At 43.7% G+C, this 23,948-nt stretch overlaps 1 protein-coding gene across 1 annotated transcript in view; it reads left to right on the top strand.

The window, feature by feature from the left end:
* NCOA6 (nuclear receptor coactivator 6) overlaps positions 1–23,948 on the top strand; it is a 78,391-nt gene that overhangs the window by 4,008 nt on the left and 50,435 nt on the right. The window contains exons 2-5 of the mRNA XM_040434692.1: positions 3,199–3,311; positions 3,809–4,060; positions 20,977–21,132; positions 21,890–22,012. Of these exons, the coding sequence (XP_040290626.1) occupies positions 3,835–4,060; positions 20,977–21,132; positions 21,890–22,012 (505 nt within the window). The 5' untranslated portion in view covers positions 3,199–3,311; positions 3,809–3,834. The remainder of the gene's footprint in view (positions 1–3,198; positions 3,312–3,808; positions 4,061–20,976; positions 21,133–21,889; positions 22,013–23,948) is intronic.

Genomic DNA, 23,948 nt, shown 5'->3' with positions numbered 1-23,948 from the left:
CTTCTCCTCTTGTTCGCGTAGTTCTCGGTCTCTTCTTTACAAAAGATGAACTACCGGCTAGGACCTGTGGTGACGTCAGATCACATGATCCAATCACATGGTCCATCACCACGGTGATGGACCATGTGATTGGAGCATGTGATCTGACGTCACCAAAGGTCCTTTAGCCGACAGTTCATCATTAAAGAAGAGACCGGGAACTACGCGAACAAGAGGAGAAGGTGAGTTAATTTTTTTTATTTTTTATTAACCCTCAATTGATCACCTACTAAGCATTCTGTATTCAGAATGCTATTATTTTCCCTTATAACCATGTGAAGGGTCTGCCTGGGTTTCTGGAAGAATTGTTCTCAATCTGCAGCATGTGAACAAAGTCTCAGAAGTATACACTGTGCATGGATCCTATCCTCTGACAGGTCTGATACTAAGGGGCTGCATAATCTTAATTTACAGGGGAGGAGGACCCCCTTTTAACTGTTAGCGTGCAGGAGGAGGCGCAGCCACAGAACAAACCACATGCTTTTTTACACCATGACGCGGTTTAGTACGTTCTTTTCCTCTCGGCTCATATACCGCACCGCACCGGCTCTATAGATGACACATTTTTGACAGGAATAAATAAAAAGCTTCGCTCTTGACCCCCTTCCCTGGATCACATGCGCTCTTATGGGCAGTGACAATGCCCAGTGTGCTCACGGCTGAGCCCTGTGTGCCGCCATCTGGAGAGTAGCTGTGTACTGCATAATGCTATATGAAATCAGGGGAGGCCCCGTGCACCTCTGGGAGCCCTATGAATATGGTCAAGCAGTTCGGAGCTGACCAGTATAGACGGACGGCTTGTCACTGGTGCTGGTATTAGGGCATTATCTGTAAAGATAACTTACGAGGGAGTCGTTTTCATCATAACGTCATATTATGGAATTTCTAATATAACGTTTTTCTCCTATAAAAATGATGGTTCCACGTATTGTGTGTCTTCAAACGGAAGTTCCTCAGCTCACATCCACGTTTTATCACACAAGGCTACTTTCACACTTGCGGCATTCTGGCGTGCAGTTCCGGCGCAATCCGGATGCATTTGTGATCCATCTGACAAATGCATTGCCACGCCGAATCCGTCTTTTTGGTTGTCATCCGGAAAAACGGATCCCGTATTTCCCCCCCACCTCATTTTTAAAGGTCTGCACATGCGCGGACCGGCAGAACGGATCCGTCAATGCGGCAGTTTTAATGCCGGATCCAGCACTAATACATGCCAATGGAAATGAATGCCGGATCCGGCATTCCGGCAAGTGTTCAGGATTTTTGGCCGGAGAGAAAAATGCAGCATGCTGCGGTATTTTCTCCAGCCAAAAAACGTAAGAGGGACTGAACTGATGCATCATGAACGGATTGCTCTCCATTCAGAATGCATTAGGATAAAACTGATCAGTTTTTTTCCAGTATTGAGCCCCTGTGACTGATCTCAATAACGGAAAAGAAAAAACGCTAGTGTGAAAGTACCCTAAGCCACTGGTGGGTTTTGCGGAAGGGATTTGCTTCACACGATGTATTTTTGCTCCGCATCCGCATTTTTTTGCGGATTGGATGCAGTCCCACCGTGCGCTGTCTGCGTCCGTATGTCTGTTCTGCAGTCCCACAAAAAAGAGGGCATTGTTACAACGGGTCTGCAAAAAAACAACTGATGCAAGACAGACATTGCCCCGATGTCATCCATATTGTTTGTAAATCTACGTCTTGTGGACGACAAGATACGTATGATCATGTGAATGCACCTTTAGGGCCTATTCACACAACCGCTTTTCTTTCCGCATTTGTTCTGCAATTTTGCGGATCATATGCAGACCCATTCATATAAACAGGCCCGCAAAAGATGGGCATCCATATGTCTGTTCCACTGCCCAGCAAAAAAGATAGAACATGCCCTTTTCTTGTCCGTTTTGCAGACGAGAACAGGCATTTCTACCGTTGGGCAGAACGTTCGCAAACGCAAAATGTGGAATGCATACCTCCGGTATCTGTGTTTTGCGATCCGCCAAAACAGATATGGTCGTGTGATTGCACCCGTAGGGACGTTGGGGCGGATTTATCAAAACTGGTGTAAAGGAAAACTGGCTTAGTTGCCCATAGCAACCAATCAGATCCCACCTTTCATTTTCCAAAGGAGCTCTGAAAAATAAAAGGAGGAATCTGATTGGTTGCCGTGGGCAACTAAGCCAGTTCTACTTTACGGAATGGACATGAGGCAACGGAATGCACACAACTTTGTGGACCCATTGGAATGAATGGTTCCGCATACAGTCCAGAACGGACACAGAAAGAAAATACGTTCGTGTGCATGAGCCCTAGGGGTGGTGTCATACAGTCTTTTTAGTTAGTTGTTTTTTTTTTTTATTGCATTTTGCAGTTTATGATATTTTTGTTGTTTTTCTGTGTTTTTTTTTTTTTTTTTTTTTACACAAGAAACACCGGCTTCAGATTTTTCTATGGGAGGTATTAAATGCAGCACAAACATGTTTTTTTTTGTAGTGGTTTTTTAGGCACTTGTGGTTCTTTTTTTACGGTCCATTGCTATTCGCTGACGCTCCCAGCATGGTGACGTCATCATGCTGGGACTGCAAGTCCTACGGCATCCAGTGAGGAGCAAGTGTCCCTGCGCGTGTAAGTTGTTGATTTTAAATTTTTTTTTTTTTAACCCCGACAAGGTAGTTCCCCCACCCCCAGTGTACCCATTTTTAATGGCTGTCAGAAGGGTGCACTCCTGTCTAAATGGCTGTTAAAACTGCTCCATTGATAACAATGGTGCCTGTCTGGCCGTGAAAATCATAGAGAATAGGACATGTCCTATTTTTGACAGCCGTTATTCCCTGCTGACCCCCCCCCCCCCCCAAAAAAAAAAAAAAAGTGCATGTGAATATTCCTATTATTCCCATTGACATTAATTTGTTCGAAGAATGATCATGCGACAGCCGTTAAACATCCGTTTTTCACGTTTGTGTGTAGCCTTACTGCGAGTTTGCAGTGGATGCGATTTGCTTCTACTGGGAAATCCTTAGCGTATGCGCCCAGTGTGGACCTATCCTCATACCCTGCACTGCGTCGGCTTCCTTTATAGCAGAAAGGGAAACTGATGGAAATGGTTTTAAGTGTGTCACTAATACAGCATGCGTTTCTTCGTATCACTGTCATGTATTCCAGGACGAAAGTGGGGCGCTCCAGCTTGTAAATTCAGACTGAAGATGTCGCCTTCTGCCTCCTTCCTAAAGAGAGCCTGCTGTGTAGAAACGTAGACGGAACACAAACCTGTGACGGTAATGGAAATCTCGCCGCGGCTACTTTCGCATCAGCGTTTTTGGATCAGCAAAAATCGCTTCTGTTAGGATAATGCAACCATCTGCATCCCGTTGTATTATCTCTAAAATGACCAAAACCGATCCGGCACTAAAACCATTGTAAGTCAATGGGGGAGGGATCCGTTTTCTTTTGTGTCCGAGAAAACGTATCCAGCACCATTGACCATTGCCAGATCCATCTTCATCAGTATCCCATGCTTGCAGCGGTTTTATGTCCGGCATGGGAACGCAACCAAATGGAACGGAATCCATTCTGGTGCCCTCCGTTCTGTTCAGTTTTGTCCCCATTGACAATGAATGGGGCCAAAACTGAATTGTTTTTCTCCGGTTTTGAGGTCCTATGACGGATCTGAATACCGGAAAGGAAAACGCTGATGTGAAAGTAGCCTAATCCACATCAATTACAGTGCTGTCGAGATTTATGTTGTTATTATTCCCATCTGTCTCCACTTTAGAGAACCCGAGAGAGAGATTCACAGTTATGGACTCACAGACATGCCCTGACCCCGGAGAAACCCCAGGAAGACCCCTCACTCATTCCGAAATAGAGCTTGAGAGAGAGAATGACTCTGAGATTGAAGATGAGCTGAGAGCAGAAGACAGCAATTCCACTATCTTTGTAGCATTCAAAGGGGACATAGAAGACACAGACCTACAGTGCAAACTAGACAGGATCTTACGAGACGTACCCAATCTAATCAGCATGGGTAAGAGCACCGAGACTGTTCTTAGCAGCTTAGTTTCCTATATCATACTTTAAAGATTGCTAACTTTCCATGCAATTGACAGGCAAATATAAGAGATTTCATCATATATCTTATCGGAGAAAAATGGCTCTTTCTCCACTTGTCAGTTTACTTTCCTTCGTCCTTCCGTCTTGAGAGAGTAGCATGGACTGTCCCCTCACTCCTCCTTTCCATAGACTTATATTAGCAGCATGTAATATGGTCACTTAGTGAGCTTGCAGTAGGTCTTACCGAGAATTCATTGGTTTAGGGGGAGCTGATAAGTGAAGAATGTGGCAATTTTATCTGATACAATATCTTACACCATATATTTTATATTCACCTGTACTATTGATTTATGCAAAGCATGTTGAAGTGATAGTGACCATTTAAATTTGCACTGGATGTAACATACAACCGCCCCACAGTGTACATGGAAATGATAACAGCTGTTTAGTATATTTTCTTTTTTGCTTTCCAGTGCTCGAATTACTGACAAACGGCTCCTATGGCTGCAGTTCCTGCCTGTGTTCTGACTGATCCTTGTCATTTAATGTCTAAGCGCTCCACATTAATGCCATTATTTTAGACAGTTTTGATGTGAATGTTGGTGATCCACACAAATTCCCTATGACAAGACCGGTAAGAGCACAGGCAGTCAGTGTTGTCATTAGGGGGCAGACATAAAGCAGTTGCAAGTTTAACCCCTTCAAGCGACAGCCAGTTTGGACCAAATGCCAGAGCCCCATTTTTCAAATCTGACGTGTGTCACTTTATGTGGTAATAACTGTGGAACGCTTTTACTTATCCAAGCCATTCTGAGATTGTTTTCTCGTGACACATTGTACTTCATGTTAGTGGTGCATTTGAGTTCATACGTTTTACCTTTATGCATTAAAAAAAATCCAAATTTTGCTGAAATTTCAAAAGAATTAGCTATTTTCAAAATTAGAATTTCTATGCTTTTAAGACGGATAGTGATACTTCATAAAACAGTTATCACTTTACATTCCCCATATGTCTACTTTATGTTGGAATCATTTTGCAAATGTCATAAAATTTTTTTCAGAAGTTAGAAAACTTAAAAGTTTAGAAGCACATTTTTAAATTTTTAAGAAAATTTCCAAAACCCACTTTTTTAGGGGCCATTTCAGTTATGAAGTTACTTTGTGCGGCTTAGGCTACTTTCACACCTGCGTTAGCTGCGGATCCGTCTGGTATCTGCACAGACGGATCCGCACCTATAATGAAAACGCTTAGATCCATTCAGAACGGATCCGTTTGCATTACCATGAACAAAAAAAATAAATAATAATAAATTATTATTTGAAAGTCAATGGGGGACGGATCCGTTTGAAAACTGAGCCATATTGTGTCAACTTCAAACGGATCCGTCCCCATTGACTTACATTGTAAGTCTGGACGGATTCGTTTGCCTCCGCACGGCCAGGCGGACACCCGAACGCTGCAAGCTGCGTTCAGGGGTCCGCCTGCTGAGCGGAGCGGAGGACAAACGATGCCAAACTGATGCATTCTGAGCGGATCCGCATCCACTCAGAATGCATTAGGGCTGGACGGATCCGTTCGGGGCCGCTTGTGAGAGCCTTCAAACGGAGCTCACAAGCGGAGCCCCGAACGCTAGTGTGAAAGTAGCCTTACACACACCCATAAATGGCCACATTTTAGAAATTACAATCCTCAAGTTATTCAAAACTGATTTTACAAACTGTATTAACCCTTTAGGTGTTCCACAAGAACTGAAGGGGAAATTTAAAAATGTTATTTTTTTGGGCAGATTATCCATTTAAACCTGCAGTTTACAGAAACACCCCATATGTTGTCGTAAACTGCTGTATGGGCACACGGCAGAGCGCAGAGGGAAAGGAGCGCCATATTGTTAACAGAGGGCAAATTTTGCTGGAATGGTTTTCAGGTGCTATATCACATTTGAAGAGACCCTGAGGTATCCCTAGAAAGAAAACCCTAAAAAAGTGACCCCATTTTGGAAACTACCCCCCTCAAGGAATAAATCTAGTGATGAAGTGAATGCTTTAACACAACAAGCGTTTCATAGAATTTAGAAACTCATGGCTGTGTAAATGAAACATTAACTTTTATTTCCAATATAAAGTTGCTTTAGCCCCAGATTTTTCATTTTCACAAGGGGTAACAGGACAAAATGCACTCCAAGATTTGTTATGCATTTTTTCCTGAATACGGCAACACCTCATACGTGGTCATAAATCGCTTTTTGGGGGCACAGCAGCATTCAGAAGGGTAAAAGCAGCATCAGGATTTTCTAACATGTAACTTGCTGAAATTAGTTTAGGGCCCATAACATTAGTATTTTTACACAAATGCAGCTGTATGGAGACTTGTTTTTTTGCAGGACAGGCTGTCGTTTTTATTGGTTTAATTTTGGGGTACATATGTCTTTTTGATCACTCTTATACCATTTTTTGTGGAGGTGAAGTGGGCAAAAATGGCAATTCTGTCAGTGTTTTTTATTTTTTATGGGGTTCCTCTTGTGGTAAATATTATGATTATTTTATTCTGTGGGTTGAAATGTATGTAGTTTCTTTTTATGTTTTACTACTTTTTCAGCATAAAATGACTTGTGTTTAAAAAAATATTATATTTTTCATCGCCATATACTAAAGTCCATAACTTTTTTTTTTTCACCAACGTAGCTGTTGTTTTTTGCGTAATGGGCTGTAGTTTTTATTGGTATCGTTTTGGGGTACATATGTCTTTTTAATCACTTGTCTTTTTTTTTTTTTGTGGACGTGAGGTGACAAAAACAGCAATTCTGTCATTTTTTTCGACATTGTGTTTTACAGCATTCACTGCGCGGGATTATTAATATGATACTTTTATAGATCACGTCATTACGGACGCGGCGATAGCAATTATATGTAGTTTTTTTATTTATTTAATTTTTTTATGACATAAATGAATGGATATGAGAAAAGACAATTTTTTTTTTTTTATTTACATTTTTATTTATTTTTTTGCTTTTCTTCACTTTTGTAACTTTTTTATTTTTTACACTGTTTTTATTTTTTATTTATCAAGACCAATCTAGATCTCGAAGATCCAGTGGGCCTGATGGCTATACAGTGCATTGCAATAGTCAGTGCTACACTTACACTAAGGGCTGTTTCACACGAGCGAGTCTCTTGCGGGAATCACGCTCCGTGTGTGAGTGTGATCCTCTGCTCTGGACTTGCAGAATTTCTACAGAATCATACTGACAGCTTTATGTCAGTATGATTCTGTGGAAAAATGGCCATGCAGAGACACATAGCATTATAAATCATGATAATGCCGTGCGCTCCTGCAAGTCCAGAGCGGAGGATCACACTCCCACACGGAGCGTGATTCCCGCAATGGACTCGCTCATGTGAAACAGCCCTAAGGCTGATCAGCCTTAGGTACATGTCAGCCCGGACGCCTTTGTAAGGAGTCTGGTTGCCATGGCAACCATCGAGCCGCTGCCATCGCAGCAGCGGTGGCCCGATGCAGGTGAGAGGGAGCTCACTCTCTCCCAACTCCATGGATGCCGCAGGTGGCTGCTGGCCACGGCATCTATGGGGTTAAATGGCCGAGATCGGTGCCAGCACCGATATCGGCCGTAGCAGCAGAGTGTCAGCTGTAAGTTACAGAAGACACGCTCTGCTGATGGCAGCGGCTCCGTTCCTTAGCCGCTTCCATCACAACCGGCAGAAAGGACATGGCAGCAGGGGGCATCTGGGGGACAATGGGAGGCAATGGCCACATGTGGGGGGCACTTAAATTTATCAGGGGAACTGGGGGCAAGATGGCAGTCGTGTCTGATTTCAGGCTGTGATCTCCAGCATGGAGATCACAACCTGCAACCGGCATTTTTCTCAATGAAGCCCTCTGATTGGTTAGTCTGCAGAGCTTCTCCGGTGTCTCTGCTCTCAGGGAGAGCGGAGACTCCAGGGCTGTGACACTTTATAGTATCACAATCCTGGTAAGCAAATTGGATGTGACTGTACGTCCAAATGCAGAAAGTCACTTGCAATTTGGATGTACAGTTACGTCCAAATTAGGGATCGACCGATATAGATTTTTTAGGGCCGATACCGATAATTTGTGAATTTTCAGGCCGATAGCCGATAATTTATACCGATATTCTGGGAATTTTCATTTTTGAGAATTTTTTTTTTTCCTACACTGCTGAATCTTAATACAGTCATGTGAAAAAATTAGGACACCCTTTGAAAGCATGTGGTTTTTTGTAACATTTTTAATAAATGGTTATTTCATCTCCGTTTCAACAATACAGAGAGATTAAAGTAATCCGACTAAACAAAGAAAACTGAAGAAAAGTCTTTTCAAGATCTTCTGTAAATGTCATTCTACAAAAATGCCTATTCTAACTGAGGAAAAAGATAGGACACCCTTGCCCCTAATAGCGAGTGTTACCTCCTTTGGCTGAAATAACTGCAGTGAGACGGTTCTTGTAGCCATCTACCAGTCTTCGACATCGGTCTGAGGAAATTTTACCCCACTCCTCAATGCAGAACTTTTTCAGCTGTGAGATGTTTGAGGGGTTTCTTGCACGTACAGCCCTTTTCAAGTCACCCCACAGCATCTCAATGGGATTCAAATCTGGACTTTGACTTGGCCATTCCAGGACTCTCCATTTCTTCTTTTTCAGCCAATCTTTGGTTGATTTACTAGTATGTTTTGGGTCATTGTCATGTTGCATGGTCCAGTTCCGCTTCAGCTTTAATTTTCTAACTGATGGTCTCACATGTTCTTCAAGCACCTTCTGATACACAGTAGAATTCATCGTGGATTCTATGATGGTGAGCTGACCAGGTCCTGCTGCAGCAAAGCAGCCCCAAACCATGACACTTCCACCTCCATGCTTCACAGTTGGTATGAGGTTCTTTTCTTGGAATGCTGTGTTTGGTTTACGCCAAACATGTCCTCTGCTGTTGTGTCCAAATAATTCAATTTTGGACTCATCTGTCCAAAGAACATTATTCCAGAAGTCCTGGTCTTTGTCAACTTTATCGCTGGCAAATGTCAGTCTGGCCTCGATGTTTCTCTTGGAAAGCAAAGGTTTCCTCCTTGCACACCTCCCATGCAAGTTAAACTTGTACAGTCTCTTTCTGATTGTAGAGGCATGTACTTCTACATCAACAGTAGCCAGAGCCTGCTGTAGTTCTCGAGATGACACTTTAGGGTTTTTGGATACCTCTTTTAGCATCTTGCGGTCTGCTCTTGGGGTGAACTTGCTGGGGCAACCAGTCCTGGGCATGTTGGCAGTTGTTTTGAAAGCCCTCCACTTGTAGACTATCTTCCGGACAGTGGAATGGCTGATTTCAAAATCTTTTGAGATCTTTTTAAATCCCTTCCCAGACTCATAGGCTGCTACAATCTTTTTTCTGAAGTCCTCTGACAGCTCTTTTGCTCTCACCATGGTGCTCACTCTCACTTCAACAGTCAGGAGCACACCAAACTAAATGTCTGAGGTTTAAATAGGGCAAGCCTCATTCAACATGCAGAGTAACGATCTACTAATTATGTGCACCTGGTGTGATATACCTGTGTGAGATCTGAGCCAATTTAAGAGGGAATACATGTGAGGGTGTCCTATCTTTTTCCTCAGTTAGAATAGGCATTTTTGTAGAATGACATTTACAGAAGATCTTGAAAAGACTTTTCTTCAGTTTTCTTTGTTTAGTTGGATTATTTTAATCTCTCTGTATTGTTGAAACGGAGATGAAATAACCATTTATTAAAAATGTTACAAAAAACCACATGCTTTCAAAGGGTGTCCTAATTTTTTCACATGACTGTATGTTTATTGTTAACGTGTATTTTTTTTGTAAATCTTTTTCATTTATACTTAATATTTTTGTGGTTTCTTTTTTGTTTTGTTTTACTAACTTTTAGCCCCCTTAGGGACTAGAACCCTTGTCCTATTCACCCTGATAGATCTCTATCAGGGTGAATAGGATCTCACACTGTCCCTGCTGCTCTGTGCTTTGTGCACACAGCAGCAGGGAGCTGAACATGGCAGCCAGGGCTTCAATAGCGTCCTGGCTGCCATGGTAACCGATCGGAGCCCCAGGATTACACTGCTGGGGCTCCGATCGGAGGAGGAGGGGAGAGGGGATCCTGTGGCCACTGCCACCAATGATTAATACTGGTGGGCTTGGGGGGGGAAGGGGCGCACTGCGCCACCAATGAAGATAAGTCTCTCATTCATATACAGGAGGCGGGAGCTGGCTGCAGAATCACATAGCCGGCTCCCGACCTCTATAAGCGGTAACTGCGATCCGCGGCACCTAAGGGGTTAACTACCGCGGACCGCAGCTATCGCTCATAGAGGTCGGGAGCCGGCTATGTGATTCTGCAGCCAGCTCCCGCCTCCTGTATATGAATTAATGAAAGACTCATCTTCATTGGTGGCGCAGCGGCCACAGCCCCTCCCCTCCTCTTGTCTTCTCTCCTCTCATTGGTGGCAGCGGCAGCAGCAGCACAGGGGGAGGAGACACTGCTTCCTTCTCCCCTGTGCTGCGGAGGGAAGTGGGAACACAGAGAGGCTAGAGAGCGCTGAGAGCAGCGCCTTCTGTGTTCCCAATACGTTATCGGTATATCGGCAAAATAGATGCCGATACCGATAACGTTCAAAATCCTCAATATCGGCCGATAATATCGGTAAAACCGATAATCGGTCGATCCCTAGTCCAAATGCGTGAAAGGGGTTGTTCAGCTCTTATCCCGTACCCAGACATATCCCCATTTTCACCTAGGCAGACCCTCTGATATGAGTATTTCATGTTCCAATGCTCTTTATATTTTTTACACTGCTAGGCAGAGGCTTCCGCCTTCCCACTGATGGGAGGGTTTTAGCGTTTCCCCAGCCATTTTACAGGCTAGGGCAGCGTTAAAGCAGGCCCATTAGTGCCGGTGACGTCACCGGGCACCAGGGTGGATTTGATTTAAATCACTAGTCAGTAAGGCTTGATTTAAATCATAGTTTTCTACATAAAGACTAATTCTTGCTGGTATAACTTATAATATGCAAGTAGATGAAGATTTTAGAATAACAACTTTTCATATTAGTTTGATTAGGTTGATTCTGCATTCATAGGTTTGTAGAAGTTAGGATTAAGGTCTTTTTCTCAACTGTGTTCATGTTATAACATTTTTGCTGTGAAGAAGAGGCATGTGATCTCTGCTGAGTCAAATTCAGTTTTGAGAACTGCAAAAGTAAACCAAGCATCTGTGATAATATCTTGTAGGCAGAAAAACTGCCCAATAATCTTACAAATACCTCTGTTAAGAGCATGACATTGTAAATGGACAAAGGGGGAAACTAACTCTTCTTAGGGAGAGAGCACCTTTATCAGTGTGAGGAGACTTTTAGGCCATACATGCTCCTCTGGAATTCTGGGAGGGAAGGGATGCAAATGAGCTCTTAACAAGCTCTGCCTCTAATGCCACCAGATGTAAGGCAGCAATCCTATAAGTCAATATTCAGCTCTTAAAATAAGCCTTGAGACATGACTTGGATATTAAATAAGCCAGCACCTCATCTGCAGACAGCTGTTTCGGACACAGGCCTCCTACCCAGTTAAGCCAGTACTCTCTGCTCTGCACTGATGAGGGGCAATCACCCGAAACAGCTGTCTGCAGATGAGGTGCTGGCTTATTTAATATCCAAGTCATGTCTCAAGGCTTATTTTAAGAGCTGAACACTGACTTGTAGGATCGCTGCCTTACATTTGGTGGCATTAGAGGCAAAGCTTGTTAAGAGCTCATTTGCATTTCTTTCCTCTTCCCTTCTTCTTAATGGAATTTATTTACCCAAAAAATTAAACATATACAGCCTTATTCTACATAATTAAAAAACTAATCTTTATTTCATGATGGAATAACCTTTGGATGGTAATATATTTTCCTCAAAAAGCATTTTATATAAAACATTTTTTTTTTTAAATCATAGATTTTTATCCACCCTGCCGGGCACACTGCTAGGCGGAAGCCTCTACCTAGCTTTACCTATGGACAGACTGCTATGTCACCGGATCTCCAGAAAAAGACCTTGCCCTGCACGATTTAGCGCAGGGCAAAGAAGCGCATCGGAGCATAAAATGCTCCAATGCTCAATCAGGGAGGCTACCTGGGTGAAAATGAGGATATGTCTGGGTTCAGCTCTGAACCTGGACAACTCGTTTAAGGGGTTCTCCAGGAATTAAGAAAATGAAAATCCTTAAATATTACTTTATTATAAATATATTCCCAAATACCTTCCATTAGCTATAATGGCTTGTTTTGTCTGAGGAGCAATTATTAGGAGAAATAAAATGGCCGCCGTCCTATTAGTACACACAAATCCTGTCCTAATCACACAGGATAACAAGTTAATTAACAACACTGAGGTAAAGAGCTGCCTCATCCTCCGCTCTACTGAATAAAGATAAGATCTTCAGCTGAATCTCTGGGGAGAGGAGACATGAATTACAGAGAGTAGGTGGGGATGAGGCTAATGAGCAGCAGCACTTATATGCAGTCTCCATTACCACAGTTAGTTCTGTCCATCCTCTCTGTCCTTCATGTCTCCTCATCAACTCTATTCCTACAGATATTCAGCTGAAGATCATAAACCCTGACCATCAGAGAAGCTCATTAGCTCAGTGCTGTGAAGTAAATTGTTCTGCTGTGTGATTAGGACAGGTTTTGTGTGTACTCATAAGACTGCGGCCATTTTATTTCTCCTAATAATTGCTCCTTAACCACCTCAGCCCCCAGTGCTTAAACACCCTGAAAGACCAGGCCACTTTTTACACTTCTGACCTACACTACTTTCACCGTTTATTGCTCGGTCATGCAACTTACCACCCAAATGAATTTTACCTCCTTTTCTTCTCACTAATAGAGCTTTCATTTGGTGGTATTTCATTGCTGCTGACATTTTAACTTTTTTTGTTATTAATCGAAATTTAACGATTTTTTTTGCAAAAAAATGACATTTTTCACTTTCAGTTGTAAAATTTTGCAAAAAAAAACGACATCCATATAGAAATTTTGCTCTAAATTTATAGTTCTACATGTCTTTGATAAAAAAAAAATGTTTGGGTAAAAAAAAAATGGTTTGGGTAAAAGTTATAGCGTTTACAAACTATGGTACAAAAATGTGAATTTCCGCTTTTTGAAGCAGCTCTGACTTTCTGAGCACCTGTCATGTTTCCTGAGGTTCTACAATGCCCAGACAGTACAAACACCCCACAAATGACCCCATTTCTGAAAGTACACACCCTAAGGTATTCGCTGATGGGCATAGTGAGTTCATAGAACTTTTTATTTTTTGTCACAAGTTAGCGGAAAATGATGATTTTTTTTTTTTTTTTTTTTTTTCTTACAAAGTCTCATATTCCACTAACTTGTGACAAAAAATAAAAAGTTCTATGAACTCACTATGCCCATCAGCGAATACCTTGGGGTCTCTTCTTTCCAAAATGGGGTCACTTGTGGGGTAGTTATACTGCCCTGGCATTCTAGGGGCCCAAATGTGTGGTAAGGAGTTTGAAATCAAATTCTGTAAAAAATGACCTGTGAAATCCGAAAGGTGCTCTTTGGAATATGGGCCCCTTTGCCCACCTAGGCTGCAAAAAAGTGTCACACATCTGGTATCTCCGTACTCAGGAGAAGGTGGGGAATGTGTTTTGGGGTGTCATTTTATATATACCCATGCTGGGTGAGAGAAATATCTTGGCAAAAGACAACTTTTCCCATTTTTTTATACAAAGTTGTCATTTGACCAAGATATTTATCTCACCCAGCATGGGTATATGTAAAAAGACACCCCAAAACACATTCCTCAACTTCTCCTGAGTACGGGGATACCAGATGTGTGACACTTTTTTGCAGCCTAGGTGGGCAAAGGGGCCCATATTCCAAAGAGCACCTTTCGGATTTCACTCCTCATTTTTTCCTGAATTTGATTTCAAACTCCTTACCACACATTTGGGCCCCTAGAATACCAGGGCAGTATAACTACCCCACAAGTGACCCCATTTTGGAAAGAAGACACCCCAAGGTATTCCGTGAGGGGCATGGCGAGTTCCTAGAATTTTTTATTTTTTGTCACAAGTTAGTGGAAAATGATGATTTTTTTTTTTTTTTTTTTTCATACAAAGTCTCATATTCCACAAACTTGTGACAAAAAATAAAAACTTCCATGAACTCACTATGCCCATCAGCGAATACCTTGGGGTCTCTTCTTTCCAAAATGGGGTCACTTGTGGGGTAGTTATACTGCCCTGGCATTCTAGGGGCCCAAATGTGTGGTAAGTAGGTAAATGACCTGTGAAATCCGAAAGGTGCTCTTTGGAATGTGGGCCCCTTTGCCCACCTAGGCTGCAAAAAAGTGTCACACATCTGGTATCTCTGTATTCAGGAGAAGTTGAGGAATGTGTTTTGGGGTGTCTTTTTACATATACCCATGCTGGGTGAGATAAATATCTTGGTCAAATGCCAACTTTGTATAAAAAAATGGGAAAAGTTGTCTTTTGCCAAGATATTTCTCTCACCCAGCATGGGTATATGTAAAATGACACCCCAAAACACATTCCCCAACTTCTCCCGATTACGGAGATACCAGATGTGTGACACTTTTTTGCAGCCGAGGTGGGCAAAGGGGCCGATATTCAAAAGAGCACCTTTCGGATTTCACAGGTCATTTTTTACAGAATTTGATTTCAAACTCCTTACCACACATTTGGGCCCCTAGAATGCCAGGGCAGTATAACTACCCCACAAGTGACCCCATTTTGGAAAGAAGAGACCCCAAGGTATTCGCTGATGGGCATAGTGAGTTCATGGAAGTTTTTATTTTTTGTCACAAGTTAGTGGAATATGAGACTTTGTATGAAAAAAAAAAAAAAAAAAAAAATAAGCATTTTCCACTAACTTGTGACAAAAAATAAAAAATTCTAGGAACTCGCCATGCCCCTCACGGAATACCTTGGGGTGTCTTCTTTCCAAAATGGGGTCACTTGTGGGGTAGTTATACTGCCCTGGCATTTTCCAGGGGCCCTAATGTGTGGTAAGTAGGTAAATGACCTGTGAAATCCTAAAGGTGCTCTTTGGAATATGGGCCCCTTTGCCCACCTAGGCTGCAAAAAAGTGTCACACATGTGGTATCGCCGTATTCAGGAGAAGTTGGGGAATGTGTTTTGGGGTGTCATTTTACATATACCCATGCTGGGTGAGAGAAATATCTTGGCAAAAGACAACTTTTCCCATTTTTTTATACAAAGTTGGCATTTGACCAAGATATTTCTCTCACCCAGCATGGGTATATGTAAAATGACACCCCAAAACACATTCCCCAACTTCTCCTGAGTACGGCGATACCAGATGTGTGACACTTTTTTGCAGCCTAGATGCGCAAAGGTGCCCAAATTCCTTTTTAGGAGGGCATTTTTAGACATTTGGATACCAGACTTCTTCTCACGCTTTGGGGCCCCTAGAATGCCAGGGCAGTATAAATACCCCACATGTGACCCCATTTTGGAAAGAAGACACCCCAAGGTATTCAATGAGGGGCATGGCGAGTTCATAGAATTTTTTTTTTTTTTGGCACAAGTTAGCGGAAATTGATATTTTTAATTTTTTTCTCACAAAGTCTCCCGTTCCGCTAACTTGGGACAAAAATTTCAATCTTTCATGGACTCAATATGCCCCTCACGGAATACCTGGGGGTGTCTTCTTTCCGAAATGGGGTCACATGTGGGGTATTTATACTGCCCTGGCATTCTAGGGGCCCTAAAGCGTGAGAAGAAGTCTGGAATATAAATGTCTAAAAAATTTTACGCATTTGGATTCCGTGAGGGGTATGGTGAGTTCATGTGAGATTTTATTTTTTGACACAAGTTAGTGGAATATGAGACTTTGTAAGAAAAAAAAAAAAAAATTCCGCTAACTTGGGCCAAAAAAATATCTGAATGGAGCCTTACAGAGGGGTGATCAATGACAGGGGGGTGATCAATGACAGGGGGGTGATCAATGACAGGGGGGTGATCAGGGAGTCTATATGGGGTGATAACCACAGTCATTGATCACGCCCGTGTAAGGCTTCATTCAGACGTCCGGATGCGTTTTGCGGATCCGATCCATCTATCAGTGCATCCGTAAAAATCATGCGGACATCTGAATGGAGCTTTACAGGGGGGTAATCAATGACAGGGGGGTAATCAGGGAGTCTATATGGGGTGATCACCACAGTCATTGATCACGCCCCTGTAAGGCTTCATTCAGACGTCCGGATGCGTTTTGCGGATCCGATCCATCTATCAGTGCATCCGTAAAAATCATGCGGACATCTGAATGGAGCTTTACAGGGGGGTAATCAATGACAGGGGGGTAATCAATGACAGGGGGGTAATCAATGACAGGGGGGTGATCAGGGAGTCTATATGGGGTGATCACCACAGTCATTGATCATGCCCCTGTAAGGCTTCATTCAGACGTCCGGATGCGTTTTGCGGATCCGATCCATCTATCAGTGCATCCGTAAAAATCATGCGGACATCTGAATGGAGCTTTACAGGGGGGTGATCACCACAGTCATTGATCATGCCCCTGTAAGGCTTCATTCAGACGACCGGATGCGTTTTGCGGATCCGATCCATGTATCAGTGCATCCGTAAAAATCATGCGGACATCTGAATGGAGCTTTACAGGGGGGTGATCAGGGAGTCTATATGGGGTGATCACCACAGTCATTGATCATGCCCCTGTAAGGCTTCATTCAGACGTCCGGATGCGTTTTGCGGATCCGATCCATCTATCAGTGCATCCGTAAAAATCATGCTGACATCTGAAAGGAGCTTTACAGGGGGGTAATCAATGACAGGGGGGTAATCAATGACAGGGGGGTGATCAGGGAGTCTATATGGGGTGATCACCACAGTCATTGATCATGCCCCTGTAAGGCTTCATTCAGACGTCCGGATGCGTTTTGCGGATCCGATCCATCTATCAGTGCATCCGTAAAAATCATGCGGACATCTGAATGGAGCTTTACAGGGGGGTAATCAATGACAGGGGGGTGATCACCACAGTCATTGATCATGCCCCTGTAAGGCTTCATTCAGACGACCGGATGCGTTTTGCGGATCCGATCCATGTATCAGTGCATCCGTAAAAATCATGCGGACATCTGAATGGAGCTTTACAGGGGGGTAATCAATGACAGGGGGGTAATCAATGACAGGGGGGTGATCAGGGAGTCTATATGGGGTGATCACCACAGTCATTGATCACGCCCCTGTAAGGCTTCATTCAGACGTCCGGATGCGTTTTGCGGATCCGATCCATCTATCAGTGCATCCGTAAAAATCATGCGGACATCTGAATGGAGCTTTACAGGGGGGGTAATCAATGACAGGGGGGTGATCACCACAGTCATTGATCATGCCCCTGTAAGGCTTCATTCAGACGACCGGATGCGTTTTGCGGATCCGATCCATGTATCAGTGCATCCGTAAAAATCATGCGGACATCTGAATGGAGCTTTACAGGGGGGTGATCAGGGAGTCTATATGGGGTGATCACCACAGTCATTGATCATGCCCCTGTAAGGCTTCATTCAGACGTCCGGATGCGTTTTGCGGATCCGATCCATCTATCAGTGGATCCGTAAAAATCATGCGGACGTCTGAATGGAGCTTTACAGGGGGGTAATCAATGACAGGGGGGTGATCAGGGAGTCTATATGGGGTGATCACCACAGTCATTGATCACGCCCCTGTAAGGCTTCATTCAGACGTCCGGATGCGTTTTGCGGATCCGATCCATCTATCAGTGGATCCGTAAAAATCATGCGGACGTCTGAATGGAGCTTTACAGGGGGTTGATCAATGACAGGGGGGTAATCAATGACAGGGGGGTTATCAGGGAGTCTATATGGGGTGATCAGGGGTGATTAGGGGTGATCAGGGGCTAATAAGGGGTTAATAAGTGACGGGGGGGGGGGGTGTAGTGTAGTGTAGTGGTGCTTGGTGCTACTTTACTGAGCTACCTGTGTCCTCTGGTGGTCGATCCAAACAAAGGGGACCACCAGAGGACCAGGTAGCAGGTATATTAGACGCTGTTATCAAAACAGCGTCTAATATACCTGTTAGGGGTTAAAAAAAACACATCTCCAGCCTGCCAGCGAACGATCGCCGCTGGCAGGCTGGAGATCAACTCTCTTACCTTCCTTTCCTGTGAGCGCGCGCGCCTGTGTGCGCGCGTTCACAGGAAGTCTCGCGTCTCGCGAGATGACGCGTATATGCGTGACTGTGCGCAGCGCTGCCACCTCCGGAACGCGATCCTGCGTTAGGCGGTCCGGAGGTGGTTAAACAAAACGAGCCATTATAACTAATGAAAGGTATTTGAAAATATATTTATAATAAAGTAACATTTAAGTATTTTAATTTCCTTCATTCCCAGAGAACCCCTTTTTAGGGTTTTCATTTCAAACAGGATGGTATAAAAATAAAGTGATGGGCTAAGGGCTCTTTCACACCTGCGTTCTTTTCTTCCGGCATAGAGTTCCGTCGTCGGGGCTCTATGCCGGAAGAATCCTAAACAGTTTTATCCTAATGCATTCTGAATGGAGTGAAATCCGTTCAGGATGCATCAGGATGTCTTCAGTTCCGGAACGGAACGTTTTTTGGCCGGAGAAAATACTGCAGCATGCTGCGCTTTTTGCTCCGGCCAAAAATCCTGAACACTTGCCGCAAGGCCGGATCCGGAATTAATGCCCATTGAAAGGCATTGATCCGGATCCGGCCTTAAGCTAAACGTCGTTTCGGCGCATTGCCGGACCCGACGTTTAGCTTTTTCTGAATGGTTACCATGGCTGCCGGGACGCTAAAGTCCTGGCAGCCATGGTAAAGTGTAGCGGGGAGCAGCATACTTACCGTCCGTGCGGCTCCCGGGGCGCTCCAGAGTGACGTCAGGGCGCCCCAAGCGCATGGATCACGTGATCGCATGGCACGTCATCCATGCGCATGGGGCGCTCTGACGTCATTCTGGAGCGCCCCGGGGAGCCGCACGGACTGTAAGTATACCGCTCCCCCGCTCCCCGCTCCTACTATGGCAACCAGGACTTTAATAGCGTCCTGGCTGCCATAGTAACACTGAAAGCATTTTGAAGACGGATCCGTCTTCAAATGCTTTCAGTACACTTGCGTTTTTCCGGATCCGGGGTGTAATTCCGGCAAGTGGAGTACACGCCGGATCCGGACAACGCAAGTGTGAAAGAGGCCTAAGGAGTATGAGAAGATTTAGATGGCTGCTTTTTCTCATGCTCCTTCCTGGCCATTGTAAGGCTACTTTCACACTGGCATTTTGGCTTTCCGTTTGTGAGATCCGTTCAGGGATCTCACAAGCGGTCCAAAATGGATCAGTTCTGCCCTAATGCATTCTGAATGGAAAAGGATCTGCTCAGAATGCATCAGTTTGGCTCCATTCTGCTTTGGAGGCGGACAGCGTTTTGGTGTCCGTCTGATGAAACTGAGCCAAACGGATCCGTTCTGACACACAATGTAAGTAAATAGGGACGGATCTGTTTTCTATGACACAATCTGACACAATAGAAAACTGATTCGTCCTCCAATTGACTTTCAATGGTGTTCAAGACGGATCCGTCTTGGCTATGTTTAAAGATAATACAAACGGATCCGCACCAAACGCGAGTGTGAAAGTAGCCTAAGGCCTCTTTCACACGGGCGTCATATTTTTAGCCCGGATAAGAGGCGGGTGCGTTGCGGGAAAATGCACAATTTTTTCGCGCAAGTGCAAAACATTGTAATGCGTTTTGCACGCGTGTGAGAAAAATCGGCATGTTTGGTACCCGAACTTCTTCACAGAAGTTCGGGTTTGGGATCCGTGTTCTGTAGATTGTATTATTTTCCCTTATAACATGGTTATAAGGGAAAATAATAGCATTCTGAATACAGAATGCATAGTAAACTAGGGCTGGAGGGGTTAAAAATAAATAAATAATAATTTAACTCGCCTTAATCCACTTGCTCGCGCAGCCCGGCTTCTCTTCTGTCTCCTTCTTTGCTGATTGCAGGAAAAGGACCTGTGATGACATCACTCCAGTCATCACATGGTCCATCACATGATCTTTTACGATGGTGATGGATCATGTGATGACCAGAGTGACGTCACCACAGGTCCTTTTCCTGCAATCGGCAAAGGAGACAGAAGAGAAGCCGGGCTGCGCGAGCAAGTGGATTAAGGTGAGTTAAATTATTATTTATTTATTTTTAACCCCTCCAGCTCTAGTTTACTATGCATTCTGTATTCAGAATGCTATTATTTTCCCTTATAACCATGTTATAAGGGAAACTAATAATGATCGGGTCCCCATCCCGATCGTCTCCTAGCAACCGTGCGTGAAAATCGCACCACATCCGCACTTGCTTGCGGATGCTTGCGATTTTCACTCAGCCCCATTCACTTCTATGGGGCCTGCGTTGCGTGGAAATCGCGCAATATAGAGCATGCTGCGATTTACACGCAACGCAGAAGTGATGCGTGAAAATCAACGCTCATGTGCACAGCCCCATAGAAATGAATGGGTCCGGATTCAGTGCGGGTGCAATGCGTTCACCTCACGCATTGCACCCGCGCGGAAAACTCGCCCGTGTGAAAGGGTCCTAAGGCCAATAAGATGCATGAGCCAACCATCAATGTTGTCCTTGATGGGAGAGCTAAAGCCGCTGCGAGACACCTTGGGAGCCAAGGATTGGGCGTGTTAGAATCCAACATGCCACTTCTGTTTAATTTTGTGTTAAGTTTTAGTAATTGATATTCCAGTAAGTTATTTTACTCTATTAACTATGTAGAGTCCAATCAACTGAAGCTTAGAAAGGTGGAGCCGTGGAATAGTGTCCGGGTCACATTCAACATCCCCAGAGAAGCCGCTGAGCGTCTGCGCCTTCTCGCTCAAGGCAACAACCAGCAGCTACGAGATCTAGGAATTCTGTCTGTCCAGATTGAAGGTATGAAGGTGTCATAAAAGGTCATTGCCATTTTATTACAGGCTATGGGCAACTGTGGGGGCATTTTGTGTTTTTTTTTTTTGTTTATTTTTTTACTTAAAGGGAACCTGTCATCAACTTTACACTGCCCATACTAACGGCAGAATAAAGTAGTGACAGGTGAGTTGATTTCAGCGGTCTGTCATTTAAAAGTTAAAAGTAAGTGGTTACCGAGAACCAACATCACAATCATTGCAGACTGGGCCTGGAAAAGAGTCCCAGCCACCTGAGAAGAGTCCTGGTTATTCATGAATTCCTGCTCTCCTGCCCACCTGCTGATGACTGACCGTCTTCTACCTAGTTGTCTCCCTTTTGTTTTACTTGTTTTATTACTATCACACCCCGTATATTTCCAGCAGCCTTGCCGTATATTAATACTGATGACCATTATTTATCTATTTCCATGTGGTGTGGGCTACCAGTGATGACGCTCTTTTCTGCCACTCATTCTTGTTTAATGTACTATAATTTTTTAATGTAGTGTTCATTAATAAAGATTTTCATATTTTCTTTCATTTTTGGTATTTTGTGGCTTATATTTTCTGTAGTATTCCAGACTAAAAAAATCCTGTAAAAAAAAAATAATATATATATATATATTACATTTTTATACAGTGGAACTCAATGGGTGATGGATGCCATCAGTTATTGGATTATTCTGGCGATATAAAAATCTGGATTTATTATATTTTGATTTGTTACTTCTATTGCATTTCAGGAGAAGGAGCTATTAACCTAGCATTACCCCAAAATGCTGCTCAAGAGGTGAGGATGAACGGCCCAGTGGCTGCAAGCAATGCCATGAGGATTGACCCCAACTTCGCAGTCCAAAACAGGGCAGGTATGTGTCAGCTCCTGCCCACTTCTGAATTCAGCTACCATTTTGCTTGGCTTTTGACTAGCTACATTAAATTAACATTAATAATTGCTTTTGCAACGGAAGGTACATCTTCTTCAGACCGCGGATAGTCATTCACTATTCAGAGTCAAATATAGCTGCAACATCAGCGCTGGTGTCACCACCACACAAAACATCACCAATATAATCTAGCGGAAATGAAAAAAAGAACACCTGGAAAACGTAATGTGATTGAGCTGAGGTTCACATAGTATAAACTGCTAGTGGTCCCTGGTCATTGGTCACACATCCAAGGTGGTGCACCCTTTATTTTGGGTTCTGCAGTAGGGTGTATGTTGAGGTCATACAAATGCTGGAGATCCTCCTGTGGTATGTCATTCCAAGCTGTTTTAGCTTGGATCTGTAGTTTAGCCAAGATAATTGTTGTCTGCTATTCATGAGAGATCTGTTGCCCCTTCCAGTCCCAGATGTTCTTGAGGGGGGGGGGGGAGAGATTTGGTGATCAAGCTGGCCAGGGCAGCTCCTGAAGACCCTGAAGAGTGTGTGTGGGCAGACGTTATCACCACATTTCCTGACTGAGTAAAAAAACTGTTGGACTGCCTCCACAATATCTTGGGCTTACATAAGGCTGGCCAATGTTCCCTTCACAAATACCATACGGGAACGGCCATGGTAACTAATGGCGGTCCACACCATGACACCTGGTGTTGGTTCTGTGTGTATCAACACTATGCATGATGGCCGTAGACGCTCTCCAGCCCTGAAGTGAACTCTGATGCGGCCAAGACAGAATCTTCTTTCACCACTGAAAACTATTGTTTGCCATTCATGCCTCCAATGGGCTGTCTCGCTGCACCCGTGCGGGCACTCTTGGCAGTTTTGAGAGGTCAGTGGCAAACAAGCTAGTGGAGTGTGTGAATGCAGCCCTGCTTCAAGTAGACTATTTCTTATGGTCTGGGTGCTCAGTAGAGGGGCTTATTTGTGATGCTGTGGCTCTCATTTGAGATACAGCAGTGATCTTGGCATGCATCTGTCTGTCTTTACTATCCAGAGCCCTCTCTACATGCGTGGGTGCCCTCCTCTAACCACTGTCAACACCACTGGTGCCCTACAGAAACTTCTCATCCAACTCTTTCTGAGATTAGACAGATGGATCATCAGTCCCACTCTTTGGTCTTTTTCAAAGTCCACTAACTGCACAAATGGTGCACAACTTTGTCTGACGTGCATAGTGAACACTTGAACAACCAATCAACAGTCCTGTAAAAGATGAAAAAACTGTGCTGTCAGACAAAAAACAACAACAGTCATGTCAGACAGAAATAAATGTATGTGGACCATCTATATGAAAAGCAGGTTCTTGGAACTTTGATCACTACACGTAACACCCTCCAGCATTGGCATTTCGCAAAATTGAGTTTGCAAACGCTGAATCTTTTCACAATAAAGTGTGTATGTTTTTAACTTTATTACGTGACCTTGCTGGATACCTAGCCTCATGGATCTTGATTGTTGTCCTAACCCAGGAGTTAGACTTGAGTCTCTGGCCATGCAATGTGTGTGTCAAGTCTGGGGTATTTGCCAGGAGCTGAGCTGTTCCTTTCTTTGCCGTTAAGGGCAATATCTATACTACTAGTAAATAAAAAATTAAAAGAACGCCTAGAAAATGTTAAGATAAAGCCTATATGAGTTCTTAATCATGGCATAATACGGTTGCTGAATACCTATCCTCGTGGATTTTGGATTAGTGTAGATATTGCACCGTCCAAAGTTACCTCTTAGCTTAGGTCACCTAAACTTTCAAATATATTCACCCCCTTGTGCCTCTCTTAAAAGTTCAGTACGGTCATTAGTTAGACATTCTGGGGTTGCCATTTTTTCTGCAAAATGTTAAGTGTTCTTTGTCTACTACTGCTCA

This window comes from Bufo bufo, chromosome 6 (assembly GCF_905171765.1).
Source record: "Bufo bufo chromosome 6, aBufBuf1.1, whole genome shotgun sequence".
In the NCBI taxonomy this organism is placed as follows: Eukaryota; Metazoa; Chordata; class Amphibia; order Anura; family Bufonidae; genus Bufo; species Bufo bufo.
This window is presented reverse-complemented; position numbering and strand designations above follow the sequence as displayed.